Source organism: Fistularia commersonii, chromosome 29 (assembly GCF_037954325.1).
Source record: "Fistularia commersonii isolate RoL2024-O1a breed Wild chromosome 29, RoL_Fcom_v1.0, whole genome shotgun sequence".
Taxonomy (NCBI): Eukaryota; Metazoa; Chordata; class Actinopteri; order Syngnathiformes; family Fistulariidae; genus Fistularia; species Fistularia commersonii.
This window is the reverse complement of record NC_141312.1, coordinates 1,433,469-1,451,065: the sequence shown is the minus strand read 5'-3', so window position 1 is coordinate 1,451,065 and position 17,597 is coordinate 1,433,469. Positions and strand designations below refer to the sequence as shown.

Sequence of the window (17,597 nt, the reverse complement as noted above, 5' to 3'; positions counted from 1 at the left end):
GCGTCCCGTGATTTTCCGATTTCACACAGCTGCCGTCTCGACGTTGTCAGGGAAAGATGCGCGTAAATCCAACGCTGATATATTTAAGACGCGAGGCCGCAGTGTGTGTGTGTGTGTGTGTGTGTGTGTGTGTGTGTCAGGGAGAGTGGGTTCACCAGAACTAAATATTAGATGACAGTGTGAGCTCTCAAGCCTCCCCAGCAGGGGAGTCTGGGTAAAATGAGAGTCACGGCGGTCGTAGGCTGTGGTGAATAAATGAGCCTGGAGGCTGGACTAACCAGTTTTCTCCAGTTTTCTATTTTAATTTTGGGGAATATTATCCAATAACCTTTTTGAGCCCGGGGATTGGATTATTTAATGGGAAGAAAATCGACCCGCCATCATCCCCCCCCCCCCACCAACCTCCCCGCCCCGAATCCTTTAAATCTTCCCGAGTAAAGGTTGTGAGCTTGAAATATAAAAAGGGAAAATCACAGTTCAACAGGAACGTGCGTCCGCTCGTGGGTTCTGGAGCCGAAAACCAGTTAAATGTTTAATATTCAAGGTCGCCGCCTTCTGACGACGCTCAACTCTACAGATGTTTGAAACCTGAAGGCATCATCAACAAAGAAAACAAAGTGCTGGAGGTCCCTGACTTGCGTTTGAATTCCGTTCCTACAGTGGGAATTAAAATGAATTTACATGGCATGTAACATTATTTGTTTTTATGCAATGTATAAACAATATATGTGTTGCTTTTTTTAAAAAATCAATGAAATGCGTTAAAGAAGTGGCATTTCTGTGCGCGACGAAATATTTTGAACTCCGCCAAAAAGAGTTAAAGGTAACTTTGGAGCAAAATACTCAATGTTTATTTGAGTCCTTGTGTTATGAAAAAAATAAAAAATAAAAAAATTAAACGATCCACCAACGGCAAACCGAAAATGCTGCCCTTTTACTGGCATGTGCAAGAAAAATATTTAACACATTTTATTTAGATGATACAAGATCACCATAATCCTCAAATTTCAATTATTTTATTGAATTTTTTTATTTTTAAACATTTAAAAAATGAACAAACTAAAATAAAATACACTGAAATTGAATTTTGAACTCCGACAAAAAAACCTTGAGTTAAAGGTGACTTTGGTGCAAAATACTGAATGTTTATTTGAGTCCTTGTATCATGAAAAAAAAACAAAAAACTTATATGATCTATCAAAAGAAAACCAAAAATGTTGTCCTTTTACTGGCATGTGCCAGAAAAATATTTAACTCGTTTTATTTCGATGTTACAAGATCGCCATAATCATCGAATTTCAATTATTTAATTGAATTTTTTTATTCTTAAAAATTTTTAAATGAACAATCTAAAATAAGATACACTTTCATTAAATTTTGAGCTCTGACTAAAAAACATTGAGTTAAAGGTTACTTTGGTGCAAAATACTGAATGTTTATTTGAGTCCTTGTATTATGAAATAAAAAATAAATCAATTTAAATAACCAAAAATGCTGCTTTTTTTACTGGCATGTGCCAGAAAAATATTTAACTCATTTTATTTAGATGTTACAAGATCACCATAATCCTCAAATTTCAATTGTTTTATTGGATTTTTTTATTTTTAAAAATTCTAAAAATGAACAAACTAAAATTAAATACACTTTAATTAAATATTTGCTCATTATTTTCAAAAGCCAGTTTGCGATTGTTTTTGAATTTTATTTATTTTACAAAAATAATTTTATTTCAAATTTACAATATTTTTTACCGTTTTTCTCTCTTCTTAGGCTAGAATATGGCTATTTCATCACGAAAAAATTCAAATACTGCAAAAAAACACTAAAAGAGAAATAAATTGCAAACAAAAATTAGCGAATTTTTTTTTTAAATGAATAAATTTTATTTAATTTTTTTTTTTTCAAAATTTTTTAAATGAACAAACTGAAATAAAATTCACTTTTATTAAATATTTGCTCATTATTTTCAAAAGACAAAGCGAGACACGGGTTGCCGACCCCTGATCGAGGACATAAAAAACGTTTATAGTAAAAATAAATAATCCTAAAAAAAAAAAAGTTATGCCTAGAAGACGTAACAGGGGAAAAATGTTTCCAAAAAAACAACACAAATCAGAGAAAACAAACGCAGCACGATCCAACATGGCGTCCGACCGGTGATGGTAAACAAAGTCGCCTTCCTCATATGATAACCAGGGACCTTCTGGAGCGCCACAGAAACAATTTGTTTTCTCTTTTATTACTATCATAAACTTTTATTTTTTACCGCTATTTTGATTTCCATCGAGGCGGTCAGATCGAGTTCGGCGGGTCGCCGGTCCCACGCTGGACTTTACTCACAACTGTTTTTACCCCCGACACCCTCTGCAGAGGCTTTTGTAACTTGACCTACTTTCATGGCCGTAGAGTCCTTTGTGCCGTTTGTGCATGGAAACAGAACAGCGCAACAAACACACACACACACACACACACACACACACAAGGTGAAATAAGTCACCGCCGTGTGTGTGAGCCGCGTCGCTCGGCTTTACGACAAACGTTTTCATGACGACCGCGGAGGAAAACAACGACGATCGAGCGACCGATCAGACGCAGACATCTGGCAGGGCGGCTAATAATAGCACGCCACTAGTTAGAGATGCTTCTTGTTTTTTTTTCCTGGCAAAGAAAAACAAAATGCAGCCTGACGGCGAGGAAACGGCAGGTCGGCGTGAATGGACGGTGACGCGTGGATCCGTCCCGCGCTCACGCTCCAGTTGGCGTATTCTGACCGAATACACGCCTTTTATTCGGACACAATTAAACGGCGTTAACATCCTGCTTTTTTTTTTTCTATTTGCGACCGTGCCCGAGGCGGTCGGTCGGCCCGAGAATAGAAGCCGGGAGTGCATTTGAATATTTGGGCGGATGATCGCGGAGGCGAAAGGTACTTTCACAAGCAGAGCTCTCGTCAGCCAAACGCCGCTGGCTCATTATAATAAACAGGGTGTCGGACATGTTCCGCGCTCAGGCTAGCGTTCGCTCACATTTGACGGGAATAATATCGACGATATTCATCCGTCGCTTGGTTTCCATCCATTAAGGAACATTAAGGAACCCGTCGAGGTCCCCGTTTTTGTCTCCCAACCAATCGGCTAATGATAAACTTGGCGGATTTTGGCGCGACGCGTTTTGTTTTTTAAAACGCTTCCCCTCTCGATGTGGAACGGCAAACTTAATTTCGCAAAGAGGCTTCGGCTCGGCGGCTGAGTTGATTAGTTTCAGTTCAGTGTTTTTTTGACAAACAGGAAGTTGTATTTATAGTCACCGCTGGCGACTCGGGGCAGATGCTTCTGGGTTCCGCTTCGGCGGCAAGGTTTTTTTTTTTTAACAATTTTTTAATTGAAATGTATTAATTGAATCCCTTCCAAACCCCTGCTTTTTTTTATTAAATCATAAAAATGTATAAAAAACAAATTATGTTTCAAAAATAAGGACACGTCATAAAAGAGAATGAAAAGAAATAAATTGGTTGAATTTCTTGACGATGCCAGTTTGGGGAGTTTTCCATTTGGTTCGCTATAACTAAATGCTACGATGCTACGCTAAATGTAACATGCACATTTTACTCCACTTTATGTCTAAACTTCATTTATGGCCGGAGTGAAGTCGCACCTCTTTTTAAAACCATCAAACCGTCCCGTCTTCCACCGCCTTGTCCGTCCACGTTCGCCATTCTCTCTGGGCTAGCTAGCCGCTAGCGGCGAGCTAGACGTCGTCTTTAAACGCCACTTCACGGACGGCGGCGGCTACGTCGGTTTCAAACTTTCATCCCGCTCCCTCCGAACTCAAATCTGGACGCCAAACCCCCCCAAAAAAAAACGTCGCCGCGCGTGTCCGCGTGCCCTGTGATTGACAGGTGGCCGTCGCGGGTTAAGCCCCGCCTTCTTCCTCGGGGTCACCGAGGGCCGTCCACGCCGCATCTCGCGCGGATTCGCGTCTGCGCGACAACATGTTGACAGTGCGCCTCTTTAGCAGGGCTGAAATGTCTGGAGGAAATGTCTGCCTTATGTGTGTGTGTGTGTGTGTGTGTGTGTTGTGTCAAATGAAGGGTTCACGTAAGGGGCGGCGTGGAGCCTCCGGGTCGGTTGCTTGAAACCTTATAAGAAAAACAAAAACCAGCGCAAGTTAAATATTCCTCACTAATCTGTCCCTGTTTTACGAATAATCCTTTGTATTTCTAATATCATTAATCATCGATAAGATCTTGGATGTTGTGTGTTTCTGCACCCCGTTCACGCTTTTCTAATTGTGTTTACAACCTCGTTTTAATCAAGCTCCCGTTAATTTACCGACGTGTCTGTGGAATATCAGCGCAATATCAACTAAATGCGTTCCTTCTAAGGCGCGGGATAAAATATATGATATAAAAAGTCAAACAAAACAGTGGGTTTTCATCCCATTGATTCATTCATGTTGAATTATTTAACTGAGTTTGAATTCCGTTTCATCAGCGAGTTTCTTAACAGGTGCCATTTTTGGGGGTCCTCGGTAATTTCCCGTCCAAGCGCAGCACCGCTTTTACAAAAAGCGTCGGAGTTCGTACTGTTCTCTGATTGGTCGATGGTTGCCAGCGATAGCGGACAGGTGAAGTTAGCGTGAGGTTTGGACAACGTTGTGTTCCAGCGCCACATCATTAGTTATTTAACATTACAACCCATAACCAACCCGGGATCCGCTTTAACTCGCCGTCCTCAGGCGGAAACGCTCCCACAGTCAATGGAACCGAGTAGCTTCGGCGCTAAAAACACGAAACACTAAAACATTTTGACGAATGTTTGAGCGCATAAAACTGGTTGGAGGTCAGCGAGCGCAACAGGAATTCATACATAAGGCGATTTGGGAGAAAACGTGTGCAATATAGTGCAAAAAGTACAGTATTCTTTCATTTTATTTCATGTCGAAGACGCAAGTCTGGGTTTCCCATCAGCCGTCCTGCTGTTTAACAAGGACAAATGACAATGACCAACTGTCTGCTTTTTTTTTTTTTAATAAGTATACCTTCTATACGTTTTCCCTGCGTGTGGATTCGCCATTTCCTGCCTCTCAGCAGGAAAGGCAGGGTTTGATTTCAGCGCCGTTCAGGCCCGTGGGGACGTCAGCGCCGCGCCGTAAATAGGTCGGCGTTTCACGCGAGCGAAGGATCGGCCCGTCTTCCACCGCCAAACCCCCTCCTCGGCAGGGCCGCCGACAGAAAAACACCGGCAGCAAACTACAGTTACAGATTTGCGATCACGGCGCCGGACCGGACCGGTTAAACGGATCCTCCCGGCCGCGACCGCAGACCGCCGCCTTATTTACCCTCCGACGGCGGGATCGGATTCACGAGCTCCGACATCAGGAGGAAAATACAAAAACAAACGCTTCAATCGGAAAGCGGCGAGAGGAAAAAAATCCCGGCAGATAAAAAGTGGAATTCAGCGAGAGAAGGTTTGAAAATAAACCAGATTTAACCAAATTTGTAAAACATTCATTCATTAGCGATAGCGCTCGGCCTGAATCCGGGCTGTTATTGGTCGAGAAGCTTAGTTTACACCAACTGTTCACCCTTTCATTCACAAGGAATATATAGACATAAAACTATAAACCCATTCATAGAAACACAACCTTTCACCCTCTCATTCACGTCTTATGGACATAAAACCCTTCACTCCTTCATTCACGCGTCATTTAGAGAAATACAACCGTTCACTTGCAAACTTAGAGATAAAACTATTCACCCCTTCATAGATACACAACCATTGTACCGTTTTATTGACATAAAACCATCCCCACGGCAACCGTTCACCCTCTCATCCTCGCGTCATCTATTGACGTGCACAAAGATTTATCTTAGCGTGATCTTTCGAGCCACGTTCGGCTCTTCTTCGGAATACAAATATTTAGGGGCGCCTTTTTTAAAGGTGATTCTGTGATTCCTCACACCCGTTGGCCATCGTGAATTAAACACACCGACCTTGAGAAGGTATTTATGTTCCTACCTCGGGACCAGGTGTTACAGAATATGAAATGTATATTATTCTTCTTCTTGTTCAGAGATAGGGCACCAAAAAACAGATACTCCTAATATATGGAAAGAGATGGAACTGAGCATTATTGATCAGAAACATTGAAGAACTGACGCTGAACATAAAGTCAATACGACCAATCCTAGAAGATTTGAAAAAGAATATATATGCAGAGGAGGAACCAGGAAAAGAACAACAAAACAAGGTCATTATTTATTCTCGTATATAAGTAAATATGTAGATGTTTTTTTAAATTCCATTTTTGTTTTTTTTTTTTATTTTTTTAATATTTTTATTTTATTTTATCATAAATTTATTTATCTATTTTATTATATTATATTTTTTTATTATTATTATTTTTTTAAGATCATACTTTTACACCTCAGAGTTTTTTTTTTTTTTTTACATGTATTTTCAGCTCGTCACCGCCTTGCCCAAGCATCCAAGTACATCTCGTCTCTTCAGACGAGGTCTAATATCGAAATCCTCATTTTCATCCACACGTCCGACCAGGGTCTCCACTGAAGCTCCTGCATGATTTTGGACAGAGGGAACATTCACACCTACATATTTGTATTTACCCGGAGATAGAAGGTCAGAATGAAAGGACGGGTGGAAGAAACATGGTGAGATGCTCTACAGACACTGACCAAAAGCCATGAAGAGAAGGTTCTCTTTGGGAGTGACCAGGATGGAGGATCAGGAGTGAGTCCATGTTCTGGAGAGAGGAGATGAGAGGAGGGAATTGGAGGTCTAGATGAAGAGAAAATTGAAGTTTGCCGGATTGCCGGCCGCCGCCGTTGGGTTTTCTCTTTTGTGCGGATCGGCGTGGGACGGGATGTGAATGCTAAGCTAAAAGCGCGAGCGCTTTGGCAACCTTTCAACCCGCCGCTTGTCGGCGTACAAAGTGAAGACGTACGTTCTCCCCCGATTTATGTGAAGTCGAACGAACGCCGCCGGCATCTTCTGCTCATTAGAGCTCGGAGGGCCGGCGCGAAGCGGCGAGCGGCTCCTGGCTGCTAGCTTACCGCCGCTTGCATCACCGCTCACTTTCCCAGCTTTAAATCCCCCCTTTGATGAAATTAACCACCGGTGGCGTCGGCCGGGCGGGTTTCCTCATTCACGCGGCGAGAAGGTCCCTGCGTCTCCACGCTCCAGTATCTGCATGGGGTTCCTCTTGGGTTCCTCTTGCAGAGCAAACACAAGGAGGAAGTTCATCGGAGACCCATTTTCCTTTGCTATGATTGGCTGGCTAGCTGTCTGAGGTAGCCAACGGCTAATTTCAACTACTTCCCAATGGAACAACATTTTATTTTCCTTCTTCGCGAGGACGTACGTCGACGCTAACAAGATGAATGCGGCGTTTGTCTGGGCTAACGTCATGTGAGCTGCGGCGGCCTCCGACCCCCCCGTCCCGGAGAGACTGCAGGGAGAGGGAGGGAGGTTTTCTTTATCAGCAAAGCTTGGGGGAGGAAGAACCTTCAAGAAGGCCTAATCTTCATGTACCTCCGCTTGAAAATATCATCTCGCTCTTTCTCTCTTTCTGGCCGGCGCCGAAGCCCCGGAGCGTCGGAGAGAAAGGGTTTGGGAGTTCCCATTTCTGTCACACTGTTTTTAACCTCCGTCTGAACGGTCCGACGCATTTCATGTACGAGCGCCGACAGGGAGAGAGCCTTCCCTCCGCCTCGGGTTCCTAATGTTGCTGATCGAAGGTAAATCAGAGCAGATTATAGATCGCGTTCTTCTTCCCCAGCGTCCCGCCGTATTCTCACGGTTTCCATTAAGCGACGCGCTTCACCTGCGGCCCGGAAAAAACACCGCCGGCGGCCAAAACAACCCGGGAGGCGTGTCGGCGATGGGAAAACACGAAACCTGGTTTAATGATGAATTAACCCTCAAAATTTTTCTATTCTTTGACGAGCGTTCAATGGGATAAACTCCTCCGATGGGCCGACGCTCCGGAGATGACGTGGAAGGCCGGTTGCGTAACGGTTCCGCCTCTGCAGAAACATCTGATTTAATCATGACTCCTTATCATGTTGCATCTCTGACTCCTCCGCTGGAAAACGCTTATTTTTGGACGCTAACAAAGAGCCGGGTGTAACCGATCGCGGGCCCGTCCTGTGCACGGGGCGCTTACGTAAAAAAAAAAAAAATAAATGTGAGGAAGGCGGGCGACGAAAGCACACGCGTGACCGGTCGGGGCGAGCCGGAGCTTCGTCCGCTAATGTAGGTCTGCGCCGAGATGGCCCGCTTTCCGGGACGGCGGCGCTGCGAGTCACATGACGGGCCTCGGGGCGAGGCGGCGAGGAGGCCGACTCGTAACGCGGCGCTGCGACGGCTGCACGGAAGACGGACGCGGGGAGGAGGACGATGGCGAGGAGAGGATGAAGGACGGAGGGTTCGCCAGCTTCATTTACCGTCATCTCCTTTACGCGCGCTGATAAATCAGTATATATTTGAAACCATCTCATCCGGATCTTTGCTGTGTTGCTGTTTTGTGTCCCTCATTTGTTTGCTTTTTTTTGTTTTTTTTTTGCAGCACGATCAGCAATTCCTGGCCTTTGTCAGTTTCTGAAGCTTGCTAATATCAGAATAAAATATCAAATAAAAACATTATTTGTCCCCAAGGAACATGAGGTAACAGTATCAAAATTGTGAACATCAAGAAATAATAGAAATAATATATTAAATAAAAAAAAAAAAAATTATATATGTGTATATACATATTATATATTATATTTATATATTTATATTTATATTATATATTTTTTTTTTTTTTATTTGATATATTATTTCTATTATTTCTTGATCATTTCTTATATATACTGCTCAAAAAAATAAAGGGAACACTTTAACAACACAGTGTAGCTCCAAGACAATCACACTTGTGTGAAAGTGTCCACATGACATCAACGTTGGTGTGTTTTTCCACTTTCCACTTTCATTTGGAGTGCGACTCCAAATCCAGACCTCCATGGGTTCATATATTTGATTTCCATCGATCATTTTTGTGGGAATTTGTTGTCAGCACATTCAACTTTGTAAAGAATAGAGTATTTCATAGGAATATTTCATTCATTCACATCTAGGAGGTGATATTCTAGTTTTCTCTTTTATTTTTTTGAGCGGAGCATATAAATAAATCACCAGACGAATCGTGCACATTGTAGTTTGCGTTTATATAATAAACTGAACTCGTGGGGGGGGGGGGGGGGGGGGCTCGGCGACGATGGGTTTGCAGGGTTGCCGGGAATCTAGGAGCCGAACATCTCCGGGGTCAAAGGTCGTCCTTTTCCTCTGGGGTTTTTTGCAGGCGGGACCGGAAGGGAGCCGCTGCAAAGCCGGGTTTAAGACGCGGGACGGATCTGCGAGGATCTTTTCGGGCCGTTTTAATCCACGCGTGAACTGTCAGCTCTGCGCGCTGAAAACCGGGGCGGCAAAGATGCATTTAATGAGGATTGTCCGGACGCGTATCCAGCGCGGGTCGTGTTACCGGACAGCCGAAATAGGCCAGCGCTCCCGGAGAGGAAAGACCGCGCTGCTGCTGCGGGAACCCTCAGCGGCGGAATAAATGTGGGTCACGCTTTTTATTTTACAAATCGGTCGAACCCGAGCCCGACCCGCTGAGAATACGGGATCTCCTCAAAAAGAAACCCGGATGACGCTAAGGTTGTTGCTTCTCTCTCTCTCTCAGGACATTGTGAGTGCTCCTAAAGATGTCTGATAGTGTCGATATTGAAGAGAAACCACCGGCCCCCCCCTTGAGAATGAACAGTAGTTCCCGAGACTCTTCATCGCTGAATCACGCTTCTAAACCGCTACCCATGGCTCCGGAAGAGAAGAACAAGAAGGTCCGCCTGCGCTCCATCTTCCCCGGGGGAGACAAGAGTAAGAACCACCCCTCCACACACACACACACACACACACACACACTCGCATCGATAAATCACCTCTTAATCCTGTTTGTTTGATTCCTGCAGCGAACAAGAAGAAGGAGAAGGAGCGCCCCGAGATCTCGCTTCCCTCAGACTTTGAACACACCATCCACGTGGGCTTCGACGCCGTCACGGGAGAATTCACGGTGAGTGTCTCCCTGCCGGAGAAGATCCAGGACCACGATCCCCAAAGTTTAACGCGACCGGCGAAACATCGGTCGTCGCGGCTCCGACAGAATTTTCAAAGAAGGAGGTGACAAATTCTGCCGGAACCGCGACGTTAAAAACAAGAGGTTTCACCACCGAAGGGGACGATCTTGTGGTCGAAAGACGTCAAAATAAAGTTCCCCTGATGAAACCCCGTTTTCTACGCCAACGTGACTTCTGAGCGCTCATTCTCCTCCGTTAGCTCCGTAACAAAGAGCAGCTTGTTCGGTGAACTCCGTGACACGCGGCTCCTCGCCGATATTCTCGGCCTTCTAATATACCGCGAATTCTGGATAAATTAAGGCATTAAAAAAAAAAAAAAAAAAAGAAGAAAACCGCAGCTGACAAAACAAGCAGCCCTCCGGGGAACTCGGATCCGTTCGAAATGAGAAGCAGAATTCCGACCGCTTCAAGGACGGGGCGGAGGGAGGGTTTATAACTCAAAGTGGAATTCTAAAAGCTGGAGGTGAGAGGCTGTGATTTATGGAGGAGGGTTTCGGTACTCGGGAAGTTCTTCTTTAGTCCAACAAAAACAGCCTCCGACGTCTATCCGCAACAGGTTTCTGCAGATCCGTCAGGCTCGCCGCGCGCCGCCGAGCAGGTTCTGCGGGTCCGACGCCCTCGAGCCGGAGGACCGGCGTCACCGGGGAGAAAAAAAGATGCTCGAACGGCGGCTCAATATTTCACGCTGGCATTCTGGCGACAAACACCTGCGGCATGCGTGGCTGTTGCCATGGCAATAAAGCAAACGCAACTTAGCTTCGGTGTAAGGCTTCTCAGCGCACAGCTCATATGGACGCTCTGTGTGTGTGTGTGTGTGTGTGTGTGTGTGTGCAGGGTATCCCGGAGCAATGGGCGCGACTCCTGCAGACCTCCAACATCACCAAGCTGGAGCAGAAGAAGAACCCGCAGGCCGTGCTGGACGTTCTGAAGTTTTACGACTCCAAGGAGACGGTCAACAACCAGAAGTACATGAGCTTCACCTCGGGAGGTTCGCAGAGCGACGCGCCGTGTGTTTTGCGTCAAAAACCGCGAGCCGGCGAGCGCCTCGGTAAACACACGCTCTCCCTCTGTTTCAGACAAATCGGCGCACGGATACATCGCGGCAAACACTCTGGTGAGTCCAACTCCGTCTGCAGACCTTCACGTCCGTCACGTCCGGTACGATCGCACACGGACAAAACACATCGACGGTTCCTCGACGCTAGATTTTATTGTAAATAAAATGTGTTTCTTTCAAAGCGCAAGATGGAATTCTCTGAAAAAAAGGTATGGAAAAAAAGGAGCAGGGCCAAAAGGACCAAAATGGCAAGCCGATGATGATGATAGGGGAAAAAAGATAATGCTACGACTAGTTAAGTTAATGTTTCCAAATAGTAAATCACCTTTTAGCACTTAAACATTATTTCTGAGTGAGGAAGCTCTGCGGTAAGAGTGGAAAACGACCTACAAAACAAACAAGCTAGCATTTAAAGTTGTCAAGGAGGCCTTTATCGCGAGCCGTTCCTGTCCTGCAGGTAAGTGGCGTCTCGTGGTTTTTCTTTTCCTGGCCGTGAAGCAGCAGGACGTGAATCTACCTCGCCTCTCCGACGGAACATCGCTTCTTCCATGAATGGGCAGGAACGTGCGCGCTCCCGCTGCCGTGCGATTCGCCGAATTCTGCAAACACGCCGGTCGCTTCGCACGGAAAACGAGAGGGGGGGGGGGGGGGGTTCGACACAAGCCGCCGCCTTTCATTGTTTTGTTTTTTTTTTTTCTCCCCCCCCGATCTACTTAGCCGGATTCTGAAAAAGCCCGAGACGAGCTTCGGCGGAGGCTCAGCTGCGCGGAGGAGGACTCCCGCTACGCTGACCTCATTCCTGGCTTCGACCGGGCGAAGCTGGGCGGGGGTTTTCTGCGCCGCCTCGGGCGGACCACACCGAGCCGGCGCGGCGCTAGGCTGCGTTTCTTTCACGCCATCTCGGCTCGGGGTCGTCTCGGCGGGGCGCCGACCCTCGGCTCCGGCTGCGGGGCTTCACGATAAAACCTCGCCCCCCCCTCCTTCCTCCGTTCCCCTCCCGTCCAGGAGGACCTGGATCAGATTCAGATCTTTCAAACTCCCACGAGGATCCAGTGAAAACCCCCCCGAATGTCCGGGAAAATCAGATCATTTGTTTTTCCGGCCCCGGCGTTGGAGACGGTCCGCCGGCGCTACGAGAGATGAGCATCGCTCCGCCGATGGGAGTCGGTCGAGAAGGTTATTTGCGCGATGGAGGTTTTGTTTCCGTATCGTCCCAGAAGATATCCGAACCAGTCCAGAAGGGAGTGGTCTGTTTCTGATAAGGCGGCAGCTCCACGGCTTCGCACACGGAGATCAGTTCTGTCTTCTCGGCCGAGGCGGTTGCCGTGACGACAGAGCGTGAAGTTCCTCCCGGTGTCCGAAGGTGCGACTGACGGGGACGTGAAGTTCATCCCGACCAGACGTGGACTTTCTCGTCGAACGGGAACGGTTAAGAACTCGGTTCGGGTCGGGACGTTTTTCCGTCCCGTCCCAAAAGCGTGCCGATTGGTTGAAGCTGGTATCCATGGTAACCACGATGCAGTGTAGCATCGTTGCCGTGTAAAAAGGGGGCTCCTTCACGTTCGGGGACGAGCTGCAGCTGCAGCTTTCGGACGGCTCTCTTCGGTTTTTCACCGCGTGATGGAACACAGAAAGGAAAAAAAAAAACAAGAAAACCCACCCGAGTATTTGCTTACTTAGCGGGAATAACTAGCACAACTGTTTGGTTTCCTGTGTGCGGGGCAGGACGGGGGGGGGGGGGGGGGGGTCCCCGAGTGTTCGCGTCTCCGACCTCATTTTCAGAACCTTGACATGAAGCAGGGCTTCACCGAGGCGCTGGTGTTTTATCTGGCGGGTCCGAGCGGGGCAGACAGTCGCTAACCTTCCCTCCCCTCCCCTCGCGCTGAGTGTCGGGGGATGTTTCCCAGCCCGATGTCCGTCCCTCTGCGGCGTACCCCTAACCCCCCCCCCCCCCCGTACCCCCCCTTCCCCTCCGAGTCCACTTCCTCTTAAACACTGTGTGGGTTTTTGTTTTGAGTAAATCCTCCCATTTTCAACCTTCACATTCAGAACCGACTGCTGTCATCTGGGCCTCCCGTCAGCCTTAGAACCTGCAGCGCGTTATTTGACAAGGTAACTCCTCACATTACTTTCCACATGATGTATCTCTGCATTGGCTTCTTCCAGATGGGCCGACTATTAGGCCGGCTAGCTTCACTTTAGCCCACCGACTAGCGCAGACAATGCTTCCGACTACTTTTTTCCATTTTTATTTTCGAGGCATCATCACTCTCTGCATTGAAATTGAAATACCAAGGGGGGGGGGGGGGGGGGGGGAGTTTGGATCCGTTAGCCTAATGCTAATGGCTAAAATGCTAATCTTTCCGTGTCGCCGTTATTTTTCAATGGACGTCATCGGAGGGCGGGGGGGTCGGGGGGGGGGACGCCGTGCCACGGAGGGTTGTGATGACTGTCCGGCTGCATGTGTGCGTTCATGCTCCCTCCTGAATTGGATCCACATAACCTGTAACTCCATCACCGTCGCAGACATTACCGCATGGCTCTGGGAGACAAACACATGGCACCGATCACAGATAGCCAGACGCTCATTTCTGCACTGCGGTCTCGGGCCGGGCCGGCCCTTCCCTCCCCTCCCTCCCCCCCGTCTCCATCCCCCCCCCCCCCCCCGGAGCAGGTCAGAGGCCCCCTCACGTCTGAATGAAGGACTGGGACTCTCCTTCAGCCAGACACTTTCCCTTTAATCACTCCAGCTAAGCTGCCGCCGCTTCATTTATGCATGACGGGACTGAAAATGGAGGAAGCCTTTCCATTCCATAAGAGGAAGATGATCAAGGCGAGGGGAAGGAGGGCGGGAGGAGGGGGGGGGGGGGGGATAAAGCCTGCGTATTGGGCTCAATAAACACGTCTGAGGCAATTTAATCACACTGTCGCATTTCCAAGGCGTCTGCAGTCCATGGCTACATTGCACGCCACTGCAATGTCGCGGCATGTTTTGTTTTTTTGGGGGGGGGGGGGTCGGGTTCTTCGGCGAAGACACCGCCGGCTCGCGGCCCACCTGACCCCCGTTTTATCCCCCCCCCCCGCGCCCGAATGGCACCTCACTCTTTTCTTTTCACACCCACGTTTGATTTCTCACGAGACCCTGACGTAAAGCGCCGCGCCGAACGATCGCGGCAGGTTGAGGTATTTTCTGTTCCCTTCGGAGGGATTCACGCCGTTTGCCATGATCGTCACAGGAAGATGAAAAGATAGATCCCACTTCTCCGCGCCCGGTTAGCTACGGCTACGACTAGCGGTACGAAATGAGCCGGAGAACCATTTCGGGTTTCCACGCCAGACTTACCGTCTTTGTGCAGCGTCTCCTCGCGGCGTCGGTGACGGCTTCGCCTGGAAAAGAAACATTTATCTGCAATTAAAAGAAGAAAAAAAAAAAAGCCCAAAACCATACAGAAGTAATAACATGGCGACGCCGTATATGTATATATACATACATATATATTATATATATGTATAATTAAACATGAGAGATGAGATGTATTATTATTGAAAGTTATCGGGCAGCAGCAGCATAACATGCAAAGAACAGACAGTAACAAGCAAAAAATAAAATAAAATAAATCTATAGGTCCACATAATTTAAACAAATCTATGTAGATTTTGTTGATGTGTTGGACTTTGACTAAATAAATTATTGACTGGACCGTTTTGGCACGATTGCAAACGTTTACATTAACATAACAGTAATCTAGATCTCAGACCTTTGTACTTAAGACCTTAAAACACTGATAGCCTTAACCTTGACAATTTATATTTTATTGTATTTCTTATTCTTCCTCCTTCCTACTATTGTCTATTATTGTTATGTTTTTGCTTGAAACTCTGGCCCAACAATTTCCTTCGGGATAAATAAAGTTGTTCTCATCTCATCTCATCTCTCATCTATTAGAAACATGTTGACTTAGAGAGATATAAATTTGCTCGGTCTTCTATCTTCTTGTCTCACTTTCGGGCTTCATGGCAAACGTTCCTTTTTTGTGTCTCTGATGCCGATCTTCGTGATCTGGATTTAAATGTCTGACATCGTCATCTAAAGCGTGTTTCTGCCCGGAGGGGTCGCGAAGACGGAAAGGCACGATCGGGATTGTTTTGTTTGCTCCACGCCGCTGGCGGTTACCTGCCGTCGGCCTTGACGTGTCCCTCTGCTCCGCAGGGAGCCAAGACGTCATCGTCGGAGCCGCCGATCGCTCCGCCCGTGTCAGAGGAAGAAGACGAGGAAGAAGAGGAAGAGGAGGAGGAGGAGGAGGAAGACGAGGACGACGATGACGAACTCCCCCCGGTCATCGCCCCTCGGCCCGAGCACACCAAATCCGTGAGTTTGCCGTCCCGCCGGCGGACCCCTCGCCGCCTCCTCGCCGTCCCCGTAACGCTGCCGCTCTCGCAGATCTACACCCGCTCCGTCATGGACCCCCCGAAGCCCCCGACCCCCGTCAAGGAGGTGCCGACTCCCCCGGAGTCGCAGGTCCAGCCGGAGAACACGTCCAACACCATGTACCGCCACACCGACCGCCAGAGGAAGAAGTCCAAAATGACGGATGAGGAGATTCTGGAGCGTCTCAGTACGTGTCCTCGGGTTCTGCACCAGAGGGGCAAAAAAAAGATAAGATTAAGATCGACTTTATGGATCACCATTCTTTTGTCACAGCGGCGTAACAGTTATAAGACAATAAAATTCAACAAAAAGACATCCATAGATAAATGACAGCAGTAGGAAAAACAACAACAACATCGAGGATAAGAATGGAAAACAGAATGACAAAAAAACAAACACAGTGAGAGTGAAAATAGACCAAAATGAAACGACAGCAAAAACATTGACAATAGCAATGACAAGAATAAAAAAACAAAAACAAAAATAGACAGGAAGCAAATGGGCTGAGATCAGAAAGGCAAAATAGACTAATAAATATACTGCTCAAAAAAAAAAAAGGGAACAACCGGCCTGCAGTGTTTTTACATTTTAAATTTGAGTGTGACACCAAAGTTCCATTCATCAATTTTGTGTGATGTTGATGTCAGCACATTCAACTATGTAAAGAACAAAATATTTCAAAAGAATATTTCATTCATTCACATCTAGGAGGTGTTATTTTTGTGCTCCCTTTATTTTTTTTTGAGCAGAGTATAAGCAAATAAGGGCACGGTGGTGCAGGATTCATGTCTTCCAGTAGCAAAACATGCAGGACACCCTGCACTGTCCAGACGTATAACTGAGACCGTGATTGGTTGTACGTCTCTATATGTGGCCCTGTGATTGGTCCAGGGTCAACCAGCAGCCCCTGCAACCCTCTATCGTCATTACAGATAATGAATGAATGAATGAGGATATACAGAATGGCATGAATAAGAAATGATAATGAATGTAAGTAATGTAAGCTTGTGTGTGTGTGTGTGTGTGTGTGTGTGTGCCCATATGCACGCCGCTGTATTCAGAGGGAAAAGGGAACTTGATCCAATTTGGCAAAGTGTATTTAATTAAGTTATTGAGGCCCTTCCTGTTCGCTGTGCGTTGCAGTGCGGAGACGCCTCGGCCTGAATTAGAAATGTGCAAAGTAGAAAGTCAGGGGAAACAGTCAATACGTCTAAAGCAGTGATGGATGAGGCACTCTGATCCGATGCAACGCTCCGGTGAAATATTGCTAACAAGTATAAGAAAAGAGCCATTGTTGGTAAGATGTGCTTCGGGTATCCAAAACAAATAAGTCTTCATGCAGTTATTGGAATACCACCGCAAAATACTACTGTTACATATTCATATCAGCTCAGTTTAAAGCGAGTAAAGTTGTGTGGAGAATGGAGTGGCGTATAAAGTGCATGTCCTTCTGAAGTGTGAAGTAGCATCACGTGGAAACGCTTGAGTACCGTACTTTGCGGAACACAAGGCGCCACCTCAGGCGCTATAAGGCCCGATATCAATGAACGGGTCTATTGTCACACACAAGGCGCGGGATAAACGTACGGTATATAAAACCAAGCAAAGTCAGTTTAGTCGAACTTAATTCAAGTCATTTAGTGGTTGAAAAAGAGCATTGGAGGATTTTAAGTGCGCCTTATAGTGCGAAAAATACGGTAAACTCAAAGCACCTCGGTGCCGTGCAGGAGTAAACAAACCCCGACGCGCTGTCATAACGCGTCTGCTTTGTCTCCGACGCAGGGAGTATCGTGAGCGTGGGGGATCCCAAGAAGAAGTACACGCGCTTCGAGAAAATAGGCCAAGGGTGAGTGTGCGGCCGAGCACCGGGAGCGCCGCCGGCCACGGGTTCATCCACGCCGCGTGGAAAACAAGTT

At 46.9% G+C, this 17,597-nt stretch overlaps 1 protein-coding gene across 2 annotated transcripts in view; it reads left to right on the top strand.

Moving 5' to 3' along the window:
- The window catches only part of LOC147216578 (serine/threonine-protein kinase PAK 3), a 30,784-nt gene that overhangs the window by 7,238 nt on the left and 5,949 nt on the right, over window positions 1-17,597 (top strand). Inside the window, exons 2-9 of one of the 2 annotated variants that reach the window (XM_086177436.1) lie at window positions 9,745-9,938; window positions 10,031-10,131; window positions 11,030-11,183; window positions 11,272-11,309; window positions 13,302-13,364; window positions 15,463-15,621; window positions 15,694-15,868; window positions 17,464-17,527. In XM_086177436.1, the coding sequence (XP_086033562.1) occupies window positions 9,767-9,938; window positions 10,031-10,131; window positions 11,030-11,183; window positions 11,272-11,309; window positions 13,302-13,364; window positions 15,463-15,621; window positions 15,694-15,868; window positions 17,464-17,527 (926 nt within the window). In that variant the 5' untranslated portion in view covers window positions 9,745-9,766. The remainder of the gene's footprint in view (window positions 1-9,744; window positions 9,939-10,030; window positions 10,132-11,029; window positions 11,184-11,271; window positions 11,310-13,301; window positions 13,365-15,462; window positions 15,622-15,693; window positions 15,869-17,463; window positions 17,528-17,597) is intronic. The other variant, XM_086177437.1, reaches the window with a different exon arrangement.